A 23865-nucleotide genomic window follows, 5' to 3' on the forward strand; every position below is an offset into this window, starting at 1 on the left:
ACATAAGCTAAAGCGTATTATAGGCATCAGATAATTCATATTTAAGGCAGATAATGAAGGAAAAGATTTCATCAAAGATCACAGCTCCTTAGACATTGGGTAACACAAACAGGACACACATCACAAGCCTCCTATATTCTGCTGTTCATAGAACTTTTTCTGTCATATAGTAAGATTACTATGCAATTAATGAAAAGCAACTAAAACTGATTAATGACAATTAATGGAAAATATACAATACTGACTGCAAGAAAGGCATACTGGAGTGGAGAGGGGACAACAAGGAAATTAACATGCCAAAACCCGTAAATAATATTAAATACCTGGATTTTTAAAAAGTTTAAATTTCATTTATTCAGTAACAGCTACTGCTCCTTCCCACAGGGCACTAATTATCCTTCTAACAGTAAAATCATCTCAGGTTATCTACAAAAAAAACCACATCAGGATGAACAGGCATCGGGATGTGTGTAGTCTTGGCAAAATGTTTAGTTGATTGATGTCATTAAAGCTCTTCTCAAGTCAATGGACTCAGGACAATTGGCTATGCACAAGGTGGTTTGATCAGTCTCAGAAGACTGAGCTATTTATGAGCAGGAGGAAGAATGATCTCCTGCACTCCCGTAGTACACAAAAGCACCTACTGATCAAACCCAAACTATTTTTTTTTAATATTCAAAAGAACATCTTTAGGCCTATCTCATTGTACAGTTTACATTAATAGTTCTACCTGTTTGTGTTACTAAGTTGTTACATATGTATATGATTTAATTTTAACAGGTAAAATAGTGCTTCATTATCTTAGTACTCAAAAATGGCTGAAACATTTTTTCCTCAAGTGCTTCCAGACTTAGCAATGAAAACAGTAATTATGTGAAAGCCTCAGAGTTTACAGCATAACAAAAAATTCTTATGAAACTCCAGGACTTGAGTTCACCTTCTGGGATACCTTATGTGATTTACATAAACAAGCATATGCACACACACACAAACTATTTTGTATATCCTATAAATACATTTTATTTTCATAATTTGCTAGGAGTCATTGCACTGTTCTACATTATCACAAGGATATTTTTGATACCTCTCATTTGTGTGTGTGCGTGTATTCCTAAGGAAAACAATTTGCTTTCCAGAACTCCCTCTGACACAGGATTGTATCTCTTCGTGTGAATAAATAATAAATAATGCGTATAGGTTTTGCAGTTTTGTATGTAGAGGAATAAAATATTTCATACTCTTCATACCTTCAGCAAAAGATTACTGAAGATACAAAAAAAGATACACTGAATTAGGTGAAAGACAGCTTTCAGGAAAAACAAGAAGAAAAGCCAAATCCCTTATTAACAGGTAACAAACTGTTTACATAGGGTAGAGAAGACAGGCCATTACAGTGATACTGTTCTTAGTTTCTTGGCTGCAAATGAAGTAGCATGCATTCTGTATGCATAAACCATAGTGTCCTGGTTTTGGCTGGGATAGAGTTAATTTTCTTCCTAGTAGCTGGTATAGTGTTATGTTTTGGATTCAGTATGAGAAGAATGTTGATAACACACTGATGTTTTCAGTTGTTGCTAAGTAGTGTTTAGACTAAGTCAAGGATTTTTCAGCTTCTCAAGCCCAGCCAGCAAGAAGGCTGGAGGGGCACAAGAAGCTGGGAGGGGACACAGCCAGGACAGCTGACCCCAACTGACCAACGGGGTATTCCATACCATGTGACACCATGGCCAGTGTAGAAACTGGGGGGAGTTGGCCTAGGAGGGGTGGATCGCTGCTCAGGAACTAACTGGGCATCGGTCGGTGAGTGGTGAGCAATTACATTGTGCCTCACTTGTTTTGTATATTCCAATTCTTCTATTATTATTATTGTCATTTTATTATTGTCATCATTATTAGTTTCTTCCTTTCTGTTCTATTAAACTGTTCTTATCTCAACTCACGAGTTTCATCTTTTTTGTTCCAGTTCTCTCCCCCATCCCACTGGGTGGGGGAAGTGACTGAGCGGCTGCATGGTGCTTAGTTGCTGCTGGGGTTAAACGACAACACATAGGTGTGAAAGATTTCACCCTCTCCCCTTCTATCAGAGAATACCCATTAGTCTCCTGCTGTTGTTAAGTCTGATGATGATGCTTACCTACAGCTGTCAGACATATCCTGAGATCCTATTGTTATGTGCTTGCCTTCAACAAATTTTTACTCTTAGGTCTGTATTTCTGCAATAAAAGTTATGTGTCTGAGAATTAATTTTTTAATTAATTATTTGAATTTCAACCACGTTTTAGAATGAGGCTAGGAAAAATATATTACTTCAGTGAAGTGATGACTTCTCTCATCAACTGTAGCTTTCCACTGTTTGAGGAACCTCTCAAGAGAGGCTACCCACAATGAGTCAAGGTACAAGTTTCTGAAAAATACAACTGCCACATGTTTAGTGATCCTACAACAAATCTTTAGAAATTAGTATTAAAAGATTGGGTTTGATATTAAAATGGAATTTCATGATACCTGGGTATCTTCTGAACAGCAGTTTTGCTGAAGTCACACTTTAGATCGTTCTAAGAACAAGTAGCACATAGAGGGAACTGAATGAACCAGCTGCAACTTAGAAGCAGCAGCAGATGGGGGTGGGAAAATTAAGAGATGGAGCCAGGCCTGAGAAGCTAGGGAACAAACAAGCCAATTGCAGAATCTGTGTGATTCCATAATTTAACAGATGTGCCTCTGTCGCAGAGACCTTATGTCACTTCACTTAAACTTTTCCCAGGACTCTTCTAACTGTATGCTGATATTCTGGAAGCCTAATTTTGGTCTTTGCAGTCAATTCCCCGAAGTACTGGCCGCTTGCTATTGCAACTAACATCAGCAGACACCGAGCATGGAAAGTGCTCAGTGCCTTACATGCAGAGAATCAGGTCCAGATGTCTCAGACACTATTTCCAAAAGTAAGGGATACATTTTGCTTTTGTTTCTTAGTGTTTCTGTTGAAGATTATATCAATCCATCCCACAAAAACAACTTAATATTTTGAAGCATTAAGATTAGTAGAAAAGATTCCATTAGAAAATGAATAAACCTGTTTTCAGAATTGATTTGTATAGTATTTAGTAAGCAAAGTGAAGCCCTAAATATACTTGTGTGAAGGAACCCACTTATTAAGGAGCTAATCATCAAATGAGTATGTCCACTATACTGAAAGAGATGGGGATTCTACAGAAAAAAACCAAGATGTTAGTATGTAGCTTTAAAAAGGTAGGCTCAAGAGGTTCAAACTTTTAAGGCTGCAGAGGCACAACTTTTCCCAAACATTGCCTTGAAAATATTTTAATATTTAAGCAGTTTTCACTTCATAATAATTTTAATTTTAGTTACTATTAAATGTAGTATTTTCTCTATGTAAATATTCAATACATGACAGTTCAAACTTCATAACGCAGAGAAGAAAATCTATGTATGTGTATACCTTGGGCTCGCAGTGGAACAAATTTACCTGTTTTTAAGAAAATCTTTATTTTTCTAAACTTCCTTCTAATTTGCAAGCTACAATTTAGACTCCTGGCTCAAACGTGTTGGTAGAAAGCAAAATGTTTGCTTTTTCAATGCTCTAGGCTGCATCAAAAGAAGGTTACTTCCATAAAAGAATTTTACCCTCTTTCTCCTATAATACAGATTTGTGTTTCTTGTGCCAATTTACTAAATGCTAATACTAGCACAAGTTTTTCAGAAGACATTGTCTCAGCTGCTTTCACTTGACCATTAACTGTTCTGTGTTCCACATGTTAATTTCTTTCCAAATTCTAACTTTGGCTCCCACCTACAAATGTTTGGGATTTTTTCTGAAGTCTATTTCCATTCCTTGGGATTCCCAGCTCCTTTAGTGCCTAGTGCTTTATCTTACCAACTCCTGGAGCTTGTAGTTTCAAAGGGAATTTGTTTAATTAAAAAAAAATTACAGCAATTGCTACAGTCCTTACAGTGGGAACACAGGACAGAGCACAGGAATGGCATTTTTGTTCGATCATTCAATGGAACAGAAAGAGTCATCCCATACTGACAATAACCTGTGCTGTCCACAGATGTGATAAAGAAAATATAAGGAGATGGGACACATCTGTTAATTATAAACATTCCTTCATTAGTGTCATCAGATTTATTTTTAAGGTATGTTTATGTTTAGAACATAAGCTAATGGGGACATGAGTTCATAAACATACAATCTACCCAGTGACCTTATTAATTGGACACTAATTACAACAACAAAAACAAGCTTGTATGAGGCTGTGTTGTATTCTTGAGTCCTTTCGTTTGACTTTAACTTGCAATGATATCACTGAAAAAAACCACAAGTTGTTGTCAAATTATCTCACAAGCTTGCAATCATAGCTCATGCACTAGAGTGCGTGGCTGCCTAGCAGGATCAGGAAAAATGTTTTTCTTGCAAAGCACTGCACTATGGAATAGGTAAACAGCTTTCTGTCTTCCCTTTTCTGAAAGACCAAATACTGATCACAGCATCATGAAACAAATTTCATGGCTCAGTGGTCTAATTTGGGCAGCTAACCTATGAATTGCGGTTCCCCCATCACCCTTTTAATTGCAAAAACTTTCATAATACTCAGTAAATTAACAGACTTCATATTCCATAGGGAATAAGAGTGGGATAGGCTTGAAAAGCAAAAAAAACCCCCCAAAACAAGGAGGGAAATAAAATATGATTTCACTTAGGACTGCTTCAAGGCCTGGGTATTATTAAACTAAGAACATCTATGCTGTTTCCAACAACTACTCAGCAAAGACAAGGATACCAAAATAACCAACCAAGTTACAATTATTTATTTAAGGAACGTATATCCCTCACAGTCTAACAGACTGTAAAAAGTAAACTATTTGTTCACCAAAAAAATGTGTACTACTAAACTTGAAGTCTTCTGCTGCATACAAGCTGAAAGGTACTATATAAAAGAGATTGAAGTACAGGAGTGAAATCCTGTCACTAAATCCTGACACTACTGGAAACAGACAGAAATGTCAACTGATTTCACCCTGGCAATTTACCTGTACTCCAGACTAACAACATGAATCTGAAAAAAAAATGACAGGTACTGGAAATCATTTGGGAGCAAATTATCTCACGATATTCTGGAATTGCCAAATCCAAACAGATTAGGCCTCCTGATATGACTTACATGGCAGAAATGCTGAGAAGCCCCTGATAAAATCACATACCTGTATTTATTTATTTATTTACTATGGTTTGCCCTTAAGGTTTTATTAATTTAAGGAAACAAACCGCCAAAAGGATGGCAGAAAGGGCTTAATATTATCGGTGGACAAGCTAGGCATATCACAGAGATTGCATGACCCATTTGTAGTACCACTAAAACCTGAATCCCTATTACCTGAGTGCTAGCACAAATATCTCCAGAGAATGGTGATCATTTTATTGTGGCTCTAGTGTACATACGAATGTCTTTTATTAAGATATTTTGTAGTTGAATATTGGTTCTACTGTTACCAGGAATGAAAGCATCTTTAACATCATAGAATCATAGAATCATAGAATCATTTAGGTTGGAAAAGACCTTCAAGAACATCCATTTAACCAGTCCTATGACGTAGAAGATACCATGTTTTCTGTCAGCTATTACAGATAGCTGCATTGTACTCATGGTCCTGTGGCAGTGTCATGAGATATACAAAATTCCTCAATATCACACCATGAAACCAGACGGTCTCAGTTGATTGATGGCAAACTGCAAGGTCTGGGGATCTGTTACCCCATAGTGATCTAGTACACTAAAATATAGCTAATCCTGTTGGGAAACTGTATCTCACAGCCTTGATTTGCAACATCCCACACATGGAGCTGTCTGATAGGTCCTACTGGAAGTTGCAGCAGACATCTGTGGAAACTGGCAAAAGAGTACAAAAATAAATCCAAGCTATCCAGGAGTCCTGTCAACTTTTAAAATGTTCTTACACAAAGGCACACCTGGAATTTGCACAACCTTGGACTGATTACCAGAGGGACCTGTAGTTGCATGGGCAGGATAAATAAACAGTGGCCCTGTGGGAAGACAAAATTCCTCAAAAAGTCAATCTGTCACTACTTTCTTATCCTTCACATAGAGGAAAAAAAAAATCTCATAATCATGTATAAACAACAAATCACTTAACCAAGCTCAGCAAATATTCTGGAATCACTACTGCTGTTAAGAAGAATGATTTTATATTTCATAAAATCTAGATGGATATTTATTTTCTAAAATAAATTACATTCCAGCCTTGCAAAGAATTTATGTGTGTCCTAAATTCTGTGAAAAAAAGTTAAAGCTGAAATTATACTGTCCTGAAATCTATGGAAATGGAATCAGGATTTCCCTATATTGAATTCTGCCTTCAATTTTATACAACAGCATTATGCAAGAGTTCAAAGGTTCTAGAAAGGTCATCACTGATGAAACAGCAACCTATTATTTTCCAGTATGTGTTAAACTCTTTCCATGAACGGAAAAACCATTCTCTCTAAAAATTTCAGTGGCTTAGGAAAGACAGGAGTCTAATTCTACCAATTCAACACTGTAATACTGGCCTTAAAGGGCTGGAGCGTTAGAGAAATATCAGCCTTATATTGGCACAGAGGTTGAAAATACCCATGCAAACCCAAATAAAAACAAAGGAGATTTCCATTCCCTTCTGCTGTATTTGATCCGGCTCCTTCTGGATAGACGTAACAGTTCATCATTCATATAGAGATAAATACAAGTCTTTGCTTTTCAAGTGATTTTACTTACTTGTTTGTGCACCAGTTTTCTTATAACTACTCAGCTGTTTAACCTGTCACACTTAAATGAATCATTTCTAAAGCGCTTGATGAAATTTTGCACCAAGTGCAATGTGAAAGGAAAACTATAGTAAAAGTTTGAAATCGTTTAAACAACAAAAATAGAGAATTTAATCTCTAAGTCCCACCTGTTACTGTTGCTTCAATTTCTCCTATCCCTCCTTCTCCACATACTGCAGTTTCATCTGACTGATCTCCTTAGGCACTGTTTTAGGCACCCTTATTTCCTTCTCACAGACCCAGTTCTAGCAGGTTGTTTTTCACGTATGGAAAGCATAGGGATCTGGAGGTTGGTATATCCCTAATGCTAAGTCCAAATATAGACTATTGTTTGCTGTAGAGAACAGACAAATCTGGAATGATGGCAGCAAGACAGTTAAACTTGCACCCCCATTACTAAAGAGATCAAGTAAGATGCATGTTTTTGATACAAGGTTACATATATGGATAAGGGGATACTGTCTTTACTGAAAGAAAACAAGTTGGAGACAGTCTTTAAATCAAGATCTGACACCTATCTAGAAGCTGTATTACTGAATAAGTAAAAAATTATGGATCCAATGAATATAGGTAAGATTCGTTGGCTCTATAATACAGAAGGTCAGATTTGACGGTCATACTGGTCTTCTCCAGACTTAAAAAGTAAGAATGCAATTTCAGCTGAAAATACTAAACAGAAACAGAGGTAAGCCAAGAAAATTATTATGCGTAATGTTGCAGTTAGTCAGCATAGACATTATAAGAAAGTCACGTGCTCTTCCTTGGGGATTTAGCCTTTACTCATGACAGCCACATGTAACAAAAACCAGTACCTTTATTTTTAAGAAGGCATCCCATTGAAACAAGGGAGGAAAATCTTCCGGTATCATTTTCTACAACAGAACGCCTACTATGTAGCAGTTCAAAGGTGCTCTAAAATCTAATATTGATGAATTGGACAGTCCTATGATTGTTCATGTTTTACATTCTTTTCAGAGTATGAACTCCCCTCCCCCCAGATCTCAGAGCATTACGAAATAAAGAAATTACCTGTAACCAGAGTCTGTCACCTGAGTCTGTTCCACCATTGGCAGTGCACTGAAAAGTAGCAAATTGTCCTGCATTGACTTCCACACTCTGAAGACGCAAGAAATGGGGAGTTTTTGCTGTTGGAAGAAGAAAAATTATTGAAGTTACGCAACACGGAAGTACTAACTATGAATAATACACCAAGCAAATGAAATAGCCCTGCTTTAAAAGGTTCAAATCACTGACTACACATTAGATTTTAGGTTGGTTTACTTCCGTACCAAGGAAAGAGCAGAAGAGAAGGGTGCTATTTAATTGTTCCTGCTGTGTAAATTATCTTAGCTCAGTATACTTCTTGCAATAACACTCTATTAATAAAGATCATATTGGAAACTAATTATGTTTTGAACAAAAACCGATTAGATACTTACACTACCAACTAGACAAAACAGTAAGAAGTTGAGTGATGTTGTCGGGGAAGATCTTTTTTCTTTTTTTTTTTTAACCAGGTACACTGTCTATAGAGGAGATGCCTTAGAAATGTAGCGCACCAAACGGCTAAAATACTAACATAACACTTCTCACCAACTACAGCTGTATTCTTTAAATACAATTCTCTTCAACAACACTGCAGAAAAAAAACAAACCACAACGCATTCTCCATACCAACATTTATTTTTCATTTAGAAAGAGAAAACACCCCCAGTAAAAATTGAAGTAATATGGCTACAAATAATCTAACAAATGAAGTAGGTATTCAAACAAGAACTTTGTCCACTGAAGGAAGAAAGATAGCATGTGCATTTTTGTTTTACTGGAAAGAGTCAACCACATGACACAGAAAAACATACAAATTTGATAGGGAAGCTTATCCTTGAAAAGGCAGTATTCCCCAACCATTCAAATCCTGCTGCAGACAAGGGGACTTTTTGCACTGTCTATACTAGCAGATAAGCCAGGATCTAAACATTGCTTTCAGACATGGAAATGTTAGTACTAGCAATAAACTGGCAAACTAAACGTACATTTTCTAGCAGCATCGCAACCATTTAAACTGTTGATAGCATTTTCTTAAAAGACCTTATCACTGGGAGAAATTGCAGTTTTAAGGAATTTATAAATAGCCAGCTACCAGAATTCAAGAAAAGGTTACTTAGTATCCAGTGCAAGGCAGTATAAGAAGGAGGAGATGCAATGAAATAGCCCAAATTAATATCTAACTATGGAAGGAAATCTTTTAATGATAGCTGTCCTTACAGCAAATTTATTAGCCATACTGCTTTTTTTCTTAAATACTTCGCAATTAGGACAGACAGACTTTAGGCCAAAGTCATCCTCTTGTCTATCAAACTATTCATGTCTGACTATCAAGTTAAATTCTTCAGTAAGTTCCCCATTTCTCAGTGACTTTTTTTTTTACATTGCTTTTATTTGGGTTTTTTTTTCTCAGTCTTCTTTAACTCTGGAAAGCTAGCCTGTCTGAATTGTCAGGTATGGCCTAAGTGGAGAGGGGCATCAGGTTTTAAAAGCAAACACACACACACACAAACTTGAAAAATCCCACCCACTCACCCCCCGCCCCCAAAATCCATCCCTTTCAGTTCTATGTGCTTACAACTTGCCTTCTGCTTGGTCTTTGTCCATAGTACCCAGACAACTGCCTAGCAAATATTTTTCCCATTTAAATTTTTGTTTAAAGAGTTAATCATTCCAAAAGTATTTTTTCTGGCAATATACAGAAAGAATAGCATTATGAGTCTTGCAAAATTTTAGACACACAGTAGTTCTATTCCAACTTTCACACTTTTTCCATTTTTTGTAGACAATGTAACTCGTTTGATGTCTCAATTTCTAGCATTTTAATTACTTCATCAAAGAACTTTTCATTAAAGCTTTTGCATTTCAACACTGTCACGTTAGAACTCTATGCACTATAGGGGTGTAACTCAGTCTCCACATTAAGAAGAGCTACTTGCAGGTTTTGAGAATTGATTGGTATAAGTGCACAGATCAAACCTCTCTAAATCTGTGTAAGAAAAATTAGTAAGCTGATAAAATGCTGCTTTAGACTTGTCCTACCTGAACCAAAGATATAAATTCAAAATGCAGAAGCACAAATACCGTGTAACAACATGAGAGCCTGCTGTGTTTATGAGAACTAAGTGATTCAGAAGTAACAGCTGCTGATTCTGCATAACTGTCTCTGTATTTGAAGAAATGTCTGTGTCTTCTTGCCACTAACACTAAAACCATTTTTACGAGGTTCTCTGGTACTAACTGATAAACCACTTTTTATCTTAAATTGCAGCTCTTACAAGCCACAAAGAATGCACACAAGCACAATGTGGTATAAGAGGAAGGTGAACAATTACACAGAAGGTGGTGTCTTTTTCCCCACTCAGTCATTTGGTCAATAAGATCACAACCTACAATTCCACGTATGATCTTAATACACCCTATTTAACAAATAGCAAATAGGTGAAATAATCGTTTATGTAAGTAGCCTGTTCAATTACAACTGGATTACTATATTAAAGCTTTAATTTACAAGGTTTTGTTTTGACATCAGTTTTGAAAGAACTTAGGACAGTAAAGTTTTACATATCCTTAATAATGGGATAAGGAAACATACCTGAAACATAAGGAAGGAAAACAGTGCAGAAATTGAGCCATGAACCTTGGGAAGTACCCTAAGTAACCTTGCTTAGCAAAGCCTCAGCCCTCAGCCAACTGAGTTTTCTTCCTTCTAAGCCTTGGAAAAAATAATCATACATATTCAGCTCTTGTGGTGTTCATCTGCTCTCACTAACGTCTCAGCTTGTGGCTGCACTGAATTTTTGATGCAGACAGAAAACTGGTCAACAAATCTTGATGACTTGTTCTGAGGGAGTCGTTAGATGGCCCAGTTAGGGTCTGCGGCTCATGCCAAGCGCTGTACACAAGGTGCATATAAGAGATGTCTCTAAAGCCAATAAGGTACAGTGCCCAAATGCTAGCAACACTTTGTACATACTCAGCCTGTATTTATAGCAGTGACATTGTTTTCTGACATTTTCCTTATCTTTTGCTCCACATTTATTGAAGCATAGTGGCACATTCATTTTAGGGGGCTGGCTTTAAAATGGCAGATAGGTACTTACTACATGGATGTCCTAAAACTTTCACTTCATCAATAGCCACATATCCTGGGTGACCTGAAGTGACCACTTCAAAAACAACCTGAGAAGCAAAAATAGAATTTCAGTTAGCAGCTTTGTAACACAGGGAATATAAAAATATTTTGTTATGGAAAAATACATCAACTCTTTTAACATGTTGAGAGCACCTTGAAAACAAAATACAATCAAAAAACCCTTAAAATGTGTTATTCTTTTCATTAAAATTAACCAGAACATAAATCACATTTTTTCATGTTTATACTATTTTTGGAGATTTACAAGTGTGATCATATATAGCTCACAATGAGAAATAACCAAATCCCCCCAATATTCAGTCTGCCAAAGCAGTTACCTAATAATCATCTTAAGTATTAAGATTTGTATTTTATTTTCAATTCTTTGTCTTGCAGAGTGAACTCCTACTTTTATTTAAGAAATTACAGTTCTGCAGTATACAAAGATTTGCACAGTATCAGACACAAACATACCTATTTTCATGAATGTATTTTCCATGCTCTTAATCTTCCACCAAATGTAGTGAATTAAGTAAAGCAGATCCATTTGCTACGGTTTGTTTAATGGCTATAAACAGGTCACAAAATGGACCGTTCTTGTCATTTGAATTAAGTACACTCAAAAGTAAACCTCTCCAAACTTTGGCAGCCTTAGCTTTGAACATCCCGAGAATGTTTATGTGGAACAGTAGAAAATATGCCAGTAACATTAGCAGGTAATTTCCAAACCAATGCTCAAGAAGTTCATGCTCAAATCCAGGTTGTGATTTTATTTTTTTTAATACTACCCTTTCGCTTGGAAAGTTAACTCTAATTGTCTCTTGTAACTAGCCTCAGGATGTACACTGAGGAAGACAAACTTTAGAAACTATTTTTCACACATATGCTGTACCTGACCTTGGAACAGGTGCAGAAGGACACCACATACCATATCCTTTACTGCAATTATTTCAGCAGAAAGAGAAAGATACAGAATGCAAACATGTCACAAGGATAACATACAGTCCTGTAATATTATATCACAGCTACCTGGTCCTGAATAAACATTGGCAGAGCACCAATTCTGATTTTAAAACAAACCTTGAGGTGAGCAAATTCTTCACCACCTCTTGCCTCTGCCTTCTCCCATCTTTCTCATTGCTCTATCTGTGGACACCAATCCTATTCTTCTCTCCCAGATATCATCTTCCTAAACTCTGTCCATTTCTCCCTCCATTTCTCTCACTGGAGTGAAATTGCCATAAATACAGCTTTAACTCCACATGGCTCGCAAGGAAAAAAATACTTGTCATTCTAGTTCTGCCTCCTGTCTACACAAAAATTTCATCCTACAGTGCCAACGTTGCCCCTAGATGAACCAGGCAGCAACAAGGAAACACAAGATGGCAATAAGGAAAGCCCAAAAGCCATAAAACAAATTTTGCAGAAACAAGTTCTGCAAGAAAAGGATTGCTTAGTCACAAGACCCAGCCTGTGGCCTTCTAAATGCCCGATGGCACTCTGATGGCACTTAAAGTTGATATTGCTGATCCACAGCAACAGAGTGAACCAGGTATGGATTGGCCTACAAAGAAGAAAATCTCCTGGTGGAACTGGTCTTGGGAACTATCTTGGGAAGCAGAAATTCTTAAAGAAGAAGCTCTTAAAGAATAACTTGCACTTGAAGACCTGAAAGAGCTTTTCCAACCATGATCATTCTTACCCTCATCTTAACAGCCTTGAAATGGAAATACAGAGAGAGAGGTGATGGGCACATAGTAACCCTAAGTTTCGATGGCAGTGCAAGACCCAGAATGCAGCTCCTGTTTTCACTCACTGAACTTTGAAAAAAGAACAAGCATTTCTCTCAATTAACATATGTGACAAACAGTTGTATGTTCTCAGTTTGTGTTATGTTCTCTGAAAAAAATGGTTATGCTGGTGCCCTTGGAAGAAGGAGGACAATGCTCCATTTCCTGAAGAGCTACCAAGCCTATTCAAAACAGAGAAGATCTGAAAGACTGTAGGTCATGAGAACCATGGCACAGACCCAGGAACCTGCAGTTAATGTAGGGATGTTACAACACAGCGGTGAAGAACAGGGAGCAGACAGCCAGGTCTCAGAAACAGTGGAAAAGTTTCCAGGGGAAATATGCTGCCACTAAGAAATTCATTGAGTTAACTGAACCTAAGTGTGGAGGCAAAGACCCGCCTGTAAAAACACAGAGGGCTGGGCACAGTTACTGATTTCTCTCCTGTATTCCCGAGTGGCTTTGAGTTTTCTCTGTTAAGAAGAAAGAAAACAGTTAACTCTATCGTTTTTACTGAAATATAACTTATTTAAAAAAAAAAAATCACAAACTACCTCCCTTTTGGAGTACTCAGTATAAGGAGAAGATCTGCACAAGATCTGAAAGGTCTACCTGATCCACGATCCCATCACTGCAGAGCAGAGGAGGTTTTTTCAGGTTCTTTACTTTTAAATATGCTAAATTCCAGAAAACCCCCAGAGGAATCAGCACATGCACACCTCTGAAGCAGCCAGCCAAACCAGTCAGAAGTTTTCTGCTAAAAATATTACTGCCAGATAATGGGGATTTAACTATTTTTTAAAAATGTTGCATAAAAGTGCCTTTTCCAAAGAATTACCTGACTTCCAGCAAAACCAAATACCTGAGCTCTAGAAAATAAAACATATGCAATACCTGAGTAGAAGATCTCAAAATAATTTCTATAACTCATAACAGGGGAGCTTAGCTACAAGCTCTCTGAGAGGTTTTAAGTACTTCATTATTGCAATATACTCGCAGACAAAAAAAACCTTATAGAGTCTAAACACAAAGCCATTCCTTCAGTTCACAGGCAGGAACTACAGCCTTGAAATAACTGTATCACACCTGCTTATGACAACACAGAAAGACTCAATGAGTGATCTAAAATATCCTGCTGTATCTCTAGACGACATACCAAAAATGTCATTACCACAAATAAGCTAGGCAATGTATCAAGAAATTACCAGCTGGACATACTATTAAATTACAATTATTGTCATTAAAGAGGGCATATTCCAAAGAAAAGTAATAAAAATTGAAATATTGTCAGTTTAATCATGCTTCCATCAAAAGCAATAGCTAAGCTGATATCAACTTTAAAGATGGTAACTTTTGGTCTCTTCTGACACAAAATATGCCATTTTTAGTAAATGGAAAGAGACACTACAGCCAGTAGTGACATACCATCATCAAAGAGACATCACTGATATGCCTTTTACTTCATATATAAAAGAACATGACACCTATTCCAAGTACAGTAATATAATTTCCATTCTGTTCACAGGCTGTGAAATACTATCAACTGCCGTATTCAAATCCAGTATTTTGTTTTATTTAAATTAATAAATGAAGATTATGGACTAAAATATCTGCTGAACTAAGCATTTTCCCTTTTTACACTAAAAAAAAAAATTGATCCTACGCATGACACGTTTCTAAAAGTCCTTGTAATTGTGCTGCACACTGTAAGAGGGTGCTCAGGAATGGACTAGAAACGCTTCTAGTAGCTCATTTATTCATTGAAAAGCTTATATTAGGGATGTCTAGACTATTCACAAATCTGGATCAGTTTTGCTAGTAATTTCACTAGAAATGAAACCTAAAAACTTATTTCACATCTAGTTTTTCCATCATTTCACATTTGAAAAATTGCTTGTCTTGTAAAAGTTAACATTTTTACTCCCACCTCCAAACTCTGCCTTTCCTAGTGGCTTATGCAACACCTGCAGGCACTATAAAAGACCCCAGTCAAAACAGAGACAACACTCCAGCAACGTCAGACTGGGCAGCCCTTGGATTTTTTGCCTATTATTCCGCCACCTTATCAGTCCGGAAACAACCGGTTAAAACACTGAACTCATTTGTTCAGGAAAAACTCTGCCAAACGTTGGCCTGAGAGCTGTTTTACACCATTTTCCCCCTTGCAGGCCTGCCAAACAGGAACCAGAGGAGCAGCTTAGCACTGCACTGTCCCCGATACTCCCTGCTTCAGTGAAGAGCAAAATTAGCTTTTCATTCCTGCCACTTCCCCTTGCTACGTATGAACAAAGAAAGGGGGTCTGTTCACCAACATAAATGCTTACTGCTGAAAATCTGTGACGCAAGATAACTTGTCTCTTCCAAAGAACAATAGAAATAAACAGATTTTGTTGCCACACAACCTCACTCCGTAAATTCCTGCCTTTGTTGTGGCAAAATTACAACACTTCTAGTCAAAAGGTGGATTTACCTAATATAAACACTCTCTACTTGACTTAAAAATAGCACTTTGCAAAAACAAGAAAAAGGAGTATTAAGAAAGCTACTTAACATCAGGCTGCAATCCTGCTCCCCTGCCCCCTCCCAGTAAGTAGGCATTGATGTGTCACTTGCTGCCCACAGCACACACTGCGCTCTCCTCTCCACCTGCTGTACTTAACCACACAGAGTGCCTTTCTTTGACTATATTTTACAAGGCATTGGGAACACTTTCACACCGTAAAACTGCAACTGTCTTGTACCCCTGTGGGTTGAGTTCTTCTCCCCCTTTTGGCTCATTCTAGGACTATCTGCTTTATCACCGGGGCATGATCACAGCGACTGCTGCCTCATCAAAGACACATGAAGGGAGGTTCCTGACCTGGTCCTTTCCAGGTCCTGCAGAAACCCATCATGGCTTATTGTCTTGAGCTGCCTAAAACATGGTCAGGCCTCCCTGCCTGGGAATTCGCTTTATGCCGTTTCCCTCCCCACCTCTTACTCCTACACAACTACCATTCAGCACTCGCATGTGCACTGAAGCATATTTAACAACATTTTGGTGGTTGCTGCCAACCTGAGACTCCAAAGAAACCTCTTAAGGGTGAGCAACACTAAACTCCTGACATTAAGGTTTATTAAATCTTATTCTTCTCTTTTCACTTCTGAACCAGTTGTCTTACATTTCTCTACTGAAGGCCCAGAAGCTTTCTTGGTTCAGGAACAAGGGATGAGAGAAAATAACAAAGCCTTGTGTATATGACAAAAAGCGCACGCCTGCTTACTCTTGACCATTTTTAGACTGCTGGGGTTTTTAAATTTAGGTACGCGGTTTGCCCTGGCGCATCTTTCTCAAAATAACTATTCCCAAATCACCCAACGCAATGAAGAAGAGCTGTTTAAGATGCCTGACACAGGGTTGTGATTCAAAATGCAATATGTATTTCAAGGTTTCTTTTGAGTTCAAAGCGCAGTTCAGGAACCATATGTCTGCAGTTGAATGCAACACACACAATACATGAGAATGTGAGCCTGACCTTTACTGCACAAGAAGCTTAATTCTCTGTCCTAGCTGATGACTTAAGTACATTGCATGAGCCAAACTCTAAGCAAAGCATGTACAAAGGAGGTTATGAAACAAATGAAAGTTTAAGTAAGTCCAGATTTGAAAAGGTAGGTTGGATCTACTGCTTCTTATTCCCTGAACTCCTAATTTACAGGGGAAAGTGTCAGAATGGTAAAGGATTAATCTCATCTCAGTGTGAAGTGATACCATGTAACTCCTTTGTGTCCTTACTAAAAAAGATCAGGAATTACTGCCAGGCTCTTACCCCATTTTCTCACTCCAGCTTCACAGGAATTTATGTTTAAAGAAGGTGCAGTGACATAGAGAGTAGCACTACTCCACTGCAAGCTATTTTTAATCCTTTCAATTCCATTCTGGATTTTAAAACTGCAGTGTTTGTTGTTTTTTTTAATCAAGATTTGTTTCAGCTCACTGCTGCCATGCCTGACTCCCAGCAAAGTACAAAGCAAATAATTCAAAAATATAAAAACTGATGTGGGGACGGTGCGTAACTTGCAACGGTACTGTGCCAAATTGCTTGCGTGCAGGGTTAGGAGCAGGGAACAGAAGCCACTCACCAGACTCAACCCAGTAGTGGCATTTTGCATATTGCAAAGTTCTAAAACTGCAATGCTTCAAAAACATAAAATACACTTAAAATACTACTAATTGGTCTGAGAATCATTAACTAACTTAGGAAATAAGAAAAAAAAAATTACTCCCCCCACCCCAAACACACAAAACAAGAAAACAACCCTGAAATAACAGATTTTCCTCCTGTTAAAAGATCCAAATGAGGAAAAAAATCGAAACATTAAAAATAAACACCCCCCCCCCCAAAAAAAAGGAAAAAAACCCCACCCTCTCCTCACTAGAGGAGCAGCCATTTCAGGACTTACCTGTATCTCAAAGCATCAATTTTAGAGCCTCTCAACCTACTGAGACTGCTCCCCAAGAATCTAAAAAAGCTCACCACTACCCATAGAAATCTACATAGCATTTAATCCTCTTTTTCTGTGTACATCCTAATTCTATTCAAGTAAGGAGGAGGGTGAAGGTCTCAGTAATTACACGAAGCCTTGTTTTGTTTGCAGGCTGTCTCTAACGGCATGATACTCTTTCTTAAGATGCACCAAGTAGACAATAGCTCAGTAGAGCAAACAATTTCTCCTGTGACCAGTGGAGATGGATAAAAACAGGAAGCCGATGCTCCCTCAGAGGAGCACTCCTAAAGGTATTTTACAGTACAGAAGACCAGCTCCTGTAGAAATATCCCAGCTACTTTGAAACAAATAGCTCAGAGACCAGGAGGCACAGCAGAAAAGAACAAGCTGTACTGGTTATCTTTGACCCTCAGAAGGTGTTTGGCAGCTTGAACTTATGGTACTGCAACTATACTGTAATCAGCAACTGGACCGCAATGTAGACATACTCTAAAGTCAAAGGCAGATAGATGTTAAGCAGTAGCACTTAGAAGACCATTAATTATGGAATTAAATATACCCTTAGTCACCAGAATACTTGACAATTTAAGTTTAAATAAACAGTAATTAAATTATAATTAGAGTTGTTACATGCAGGTTATCATTGTGATTTATATACGTAGTACAGCTTTCATATGGGGTGAAACCTACACAAATAATTACCTAGTAAAAAGAAAAGTGTACACTAAAAGAAATTAATTACTTTGTTCAGAGACTCTACTTCTAAAGAGTCAATTCTAAATGGAAACCCAACATGAAAGGTATTAACAAGCTTGGATAACTGGTGTTACAGTAATAAAATACTGTTAATTATTAAATCTTTTGAAAGCTTTGTATATATGTGTTAATAATACATGGTTTAAACAAATACATCTTTAGAAGTTGGATTAAAATGCACTTCACACTACACAATCTAATTTCTAGTCACCTACCATCAGTGGGAGTTATTTTGCCTACGTTTTTCATGAATCAACAGCAAAACAGACCAACACCACTGTGTTTTTAAGCATCCTGCATTACGTAAATATTGTAACTCTGAAATGTTATCATATATAATTTGTCTTCAGAGTTCTATAGTACATTTTGGTTTCATTTGCAGCTAGACACCTTGTACGTGTCCACTAATGGAACAGAATTATAAGGCATTCACAAACATGCAGATGCCTACATCGATATGCGATTTAAAACACAACAAAGAAAATCACACAATTATATTACTTTGTCCCTTCATCTACTAATGCAGAGCCTTTTCCTGAAGATTACTCATCAGGAAACTACCAACCTTCATATATGAAAAGTTAAAAAGGGCCCTATCGTCCTTAAAAATCTTCTTAGAGGACTTTTCTTATTTTTATTCAATAAGGTCAGGCAGCCTCAGAAAATCCCTGGGAGGAAGTCTTGTACATTTTGGAGGTTATGTGAGAAACACATGGATTTGTGCCAAAAGAGGTTGGAGTTTTGGAATCAAATTAATAGCAGCTTAGGAAACAGATCTGGTGCTAGACACTTGTCAGATAGGTCCTCTGCCTTCTCCCACCATACATGCAATCATCTGAGCTCTCATCTAACTTGGATGCACATTGTCACACGATCCATGTATACCCTCTCTCCTCCTTCCTGCCCTTCTCCCAGCTGCTTGCAGCTAACTTCCTGCCTCCCCCCAAAACAGACTGTGAAGAACAAAAAGCATGAAAACACATGAAAAGAGTTCAGAAACAATGAGAAACTGCAAGTGTCACCAGGCAAGTGAGGAAATTCCATTACAGATTTCCGAGAGGATGGAGGCAACCAAAATGGAGATGATTGACCATAAGCTATCAAAATGGAGACAGCTTCCTCAAGAATAAATTAGCTTATCTACAGTGAAACCAATGAAGTCACACTATTTTACACTGATTCCATGGACTGCCATGGATATTACTATATCATAAGACATTTTGGCACATCAGCTAAATTGCAATACCTAACCAGGTATTATTTCAGACTATATGCAGCAAATGCAAAGAAAATTACTTACTATACTCCTCAGTGAAAGAAAGATTATGTAAAAACTTCTATATTTCTAGAGGCAAAGAGAGCACATGGAATCCATTACAGACTCAGGTGTTTATTATATACCAGTTGATGCACGGCAATTTGCTCAACTGCAGTACACCATCCAAGCATATAAGGGTCCACCTATGAATAAGGGTGAACAGTCCAGATGGCAGGTCTCAAAGAGTAAGTGGACTAGAAAGGTTATCTTTCTATTTCTATGGCCAAATATCCATATTACTCAGACATCAGCTGGATTTATCATACTGTTAGAAATCTGACACAGATTATTACTAGTATCAATAACATTTAAAACTGTCAGAGCTTGCCTCTATTTTTACTAACATGTTAATTTCGCTTAAATTTACTAGTTAGAGTCAAGGCTTCTTCTATTAAAATTCCCCTGTCCACATTAGCATTTTGGTTCAGAGCTACAGTGAGGCTTTAAAGCACAATCCTCATCTTTACTGACTGCTAGTTCACAGAGCAGTTCTGTTGCATAAAAACCAGACTCCTTTCAGAAGACAGGAAATTAGAAGCTCCTCTACTAATTCACTCCAAACCCAGATGAGGACTAAGGTCCAGACTTAGGCACGAGCAAGACAGTCATACATCCACCCAGTGTCTGCAAAATGTGCACACACCACATAGAACTCCTGAACCACCCAGCATGCTCACAAATCCCTCCACTAGATCCCATGTTACAAACCACCAAGAGTTATATCTGATGTCAGCCATGAAATCATCTGTGGGATGTTCTACTCTTCTCCCACCATCCACCGAGGCTAACAACACAGACTGGTCCTCATTATTTCAGTCAAGATAGAAAGGCTCTTTGGCATCACTGGAGGCCATTCTGAACACTGGCATCAAATCAGTAACGTGGGGTCCACAGTCTTGCAGTAAGGTCATAGAACCATGGAATATCTTGAGTTGGAAGGGACCCATAAGGATTATCAAGTCCAACTCCCTGCTCCTTACAGGACTACCTAAAACTAAATCATATGACTAGGAGTATCGTCCAAACGCTCCTTGAAATCTGACAGGCAACAAAATCCATTCACCCTGAGAAATGTAAAGGTATGGCTAAACCAAGCTTGGACTCTGATCGAGATACAGCCTCATGCTCCAGAGAGGCAGGTATTACACAGCTTCTCCCACAATGCTGAGGTGAACCTCAACTCTGCTAATATGCCTGCCCTTCTGGAAAAGGTGCCAGTATTCCCACGTTGGGCCTACGACCAATTATAGGAGATGCACATCATGAGTCCCCCAAGTGAGATTTGCTGAGATGTCCATAAACTTACCCTGAATCTTCTCCAGGAAGCCCTGATGACGCAGCTGGAGCAATTCCTAGCTGCCTTGGGCAGAGCACTGGATGCAAATGCAGACCTGTCAATATTCCCTACACAACCTAGGAACACACTATCAGAGGCAAGAGAAAAAAGAGTGTGCTCTTTTGGGACTGCAAGTATTGCACCCACTGCCAGGTATCCATGTTCCAAGGACAAGATGGTCCTAGCACTCCAAACTCATCTTTTGGACCAAGACTTTCTGTCAATTGTGGGGGAAACAATCACAGAGGAAAAGACTCCAGGAAGTTGTTCAGCTTGTTTTTCTCCTTAGAGGAAAAAGGGTTCAAAAGGAATGGCTTCAGTTCACTTGAGACATCCTCACAGATCAGCTGCTGCAGCCACAGAAAGAAGTCCACTATAACACCCCAGGGTACCGTGCAGTGGACATTGCCAAACTCATAATAAGAATATGATGGGGCACCAAAAGCCTGGTCACACTAAACAGCACATGCAGGAACAGAAACAAGGCTCTGCCACATGACGCTGGTAGTCAGGGCATAAATGTAGTAATTAAGATGTTGTCACACCCTGGAATGACACTATGGAATGACAACACTGTATTTCCTAGGGAGGTCTGCAGTCAAAGAACCCCCATCTTTGGGACGGCTTTTCTACAGGAAGCTTCAAACCATAAGTACGGTGACAATGTTCAGCACAGGGGACCAAACAAAATCCAAACCAAACTTGCCGAACTGCAAATGAAGATGAGAAGAGCCTCATTAAGAGCCTTGGTCTGCTTTTATTACACCAAATTACTTGCTTGTGGAGACATAGACTATATTTTCATGGGAAGAAGGAGAAAAACTGTTGAACTACTATACAACAGTAAACAACTGTTTAATCTGTAAACTTTCTTACAGAAAAGCAGCACCCTAAGGAACTGTCAAATGAATGTAATCAGAAGCCCATTCCTACAACAGTTACTGTTATATTCATGTTTACTACTGGACAGAACAAATGGATATTGCATTCAAACTGATGACTCAAACTGAGGATTCAAAGGATTGAATCTTGCTGCTTCTAAAGCAACAAGTATTGCTGATCTAAATCAAACTTGAAGACTCTACTGCAATAAAATCTACTGGCATTCAATTCCAGCATCCCTAATGAACTGAAAGAATGAGTGAATTTATTATAGAGAAACAGAGGTCATTGACTGAAATCAATGGCAAAATTTCTAAACTGCTTCAATATAATTATTTCGTCCACATTTAAAGCATATATGTGCGTGCATACATTCCATACAGTTCTATAAACATATGTAAACATATAAACACAGCCATATATATGTAAAACCAAACATTCAGCATCATCTTCAAAAATATAATTAAGATAAAGATCAACCAAACATACCGAAAGATATTTTGATTTAAAGTCAAAATTATGATTAAGAACCAGGTGACCATTATGAGAAAAGAAAATTCATAAAAAGTAAAACATACCTGATAAAAATTGGGCCAGAAAGTGCTAATTGCCAGTTCTGCTCTGTTCCAAGTAGCAGTGAAAGATGTGTTCCAGATGGGGTTACCAATAGGACCATCATTAACTTTCACATATATATTCAAAGTGCCAGGGCTAGATCCACTCTTACTTGAAACATAATAGTGGAAATCAATACAATGCGTATCATTTTCTTTCAGATGGGGCAGAAGGAGGTGAGCTTTCTGTCCTGCAAATCTCCCAGATGTATTCACCAACATGAAAGAACCTGCAAAACAAAGTCACTAGTTCAGTTTCTTTATTTTATTTTCCTCTCCCTAATACAGTGATCGGCAATTAAAGTATCATTAAAAAAATAATCATTTTGCTTTGCTTCTACTAACATAACAGTAATTTGTATTTGGTAGGTATTTAATCTCAAATTGCTTTTGAGAATTTCAAGATTCTTTTCCAAAGCTAGTAAATATTAGAATCCTTATTTTACAGTTGGAGAAAGAAAGAGACAAACAAAAAAACCACTGAAGTGATCTGCACTGCACTGAATCTACAGATGTTAGAAGAGAATCAACTGTATGTCCCAACGATCTGAGCATTTCTATATGCAGAGTTGGTACTGAGTTTGTGTGGCAAGGTTTTCAGTAGCAGAGGGGCTACAGCCAATGCCAGCCGGCTCCAAGACAGACCCGCTGCTGGCCAAGGCCGAGTCCACCAGCGACAGTAGTAGTGCCTCTGGGATAACGTTATTTAAGAAAGGGGAAAAAGTTGCTGCGCAACACCAGAGTGAGAATATGAGAGAAACAACCCTGCAGACACCAAGGTCGGTGAAGAAGGAGGGGGAGGAGGTGCTCCAGGCGCCGGAGCAGAGATTCCCCTGCAGCCCGTGGGGAGGCAGGCTGTCCCCCTGCAGCCCAGGGAGGTCCACGGTGGAGCAGATATACACCTGCAGCCCGGGGAGGACCCCACGCTGGAGCAGGGGGGATGTCCGAAGGAGGCTGTGACCCTGTGGGAAGCCCATGCTGGAGCAGGCTCCTGGCAGGACCTGTGGACCCGTGGAGAGAGGAGCCCATATTGGAGCAGGTTTGCTGGCAGGACTTGTGACCCTGCGGAAAGGACCGATGCTGGAGCAGTTCATGAAGAACTGTAGCCCATGGGAAGGACTCATGTTGGAGAAGTTCATGGAGGACTGTCTCCCATGAGAGGGACCCCCCAGTGGAGCAGGGGCCGAGTGCGGAGTCCTCCTCCCCCTGAGGAGGAAGGAGCGGCAGAGACCAGGTGTGGCAAGCTGACCCCAACCCCCATCCCCTGTTCCCCTGCGCTGCCAGGGGGAGGAGGTGGAGAGAACCGGGAGTGGGGTTGAGGCGGGAAGGAGGGAGGGCTGGGGGGAAGGTGTTCTGAGGTTTGGTTTTTATTTCTCATTACCTTACTCTGATTTGATTGGCAATGAATTAAATTCCCTAGGTCGCATCTGTTTTGCCTGCGACAACAATTGCTGAGTGATCTCTCCCCGTCCGTATCTCAACCCGCGAGCCTTTCATCGTATTTTCACTCCCCTGTCCAGCTGAGGAGGGGAGTCATAGAGTGGCTTTTGTGTGCACCTGGCATCCAACCAGGGTCAACCCACCACAAGAGTTGCAATGAAATCAAGGAGAATTGTGTGTGCTCAGATGGTGGGATGCAGTAGATGATGCAGATGGAGTC

At 38.8% G+C, this 23865-nt stretch overlaps 1 protein-coding gene across 13 annotated transcripts in view; it reads right to left on the bottom strand.

Annotated features, from left to right (window-relative positions):
* The window catches only part of PTPRM (protein tyrosine phosphatase receptor type M), a 511840-nt gene that overhangs the window by 325751 nt on the left and 162224 nt on the right, over positions 1–23865 (bottom strand). For all 13 annotated transcript variants that reach the window (XM_052787185.1, XM_052787177.1, XM_052787176.1 and 10 more), the window contains 3 exons: positions 22170–22435; positions 10990–11068; positions 7871–7986 (listed from right to left, as the gene is read on the bottom strand). In XM_052787185.1, the coding sequence (XP_052643145.1) occupies positions 7871–7986; positions 10990–11068; positions 22170–22435 (461 nt within the window). The remainder of the gene's footprint in view (positions 1–7870; positions 7987–10989; positions 11069–22169; positions 22436–23865) is intronic.

This window comes from Harpia harpyja, chromosome 5 (assembly GCF_026419915.1).
Source record: "Harpia harpyja isolate bHarHar1 chromosome 5, bHarHar1 primary haplotype, whole genome shotgun sequence".
Taxonomy (NCBI): Eukaryota; Metazoa; Chordata; class Aves; order Accipitriformes; family Accipitridae; genus Harpia; species Harpia harpyja.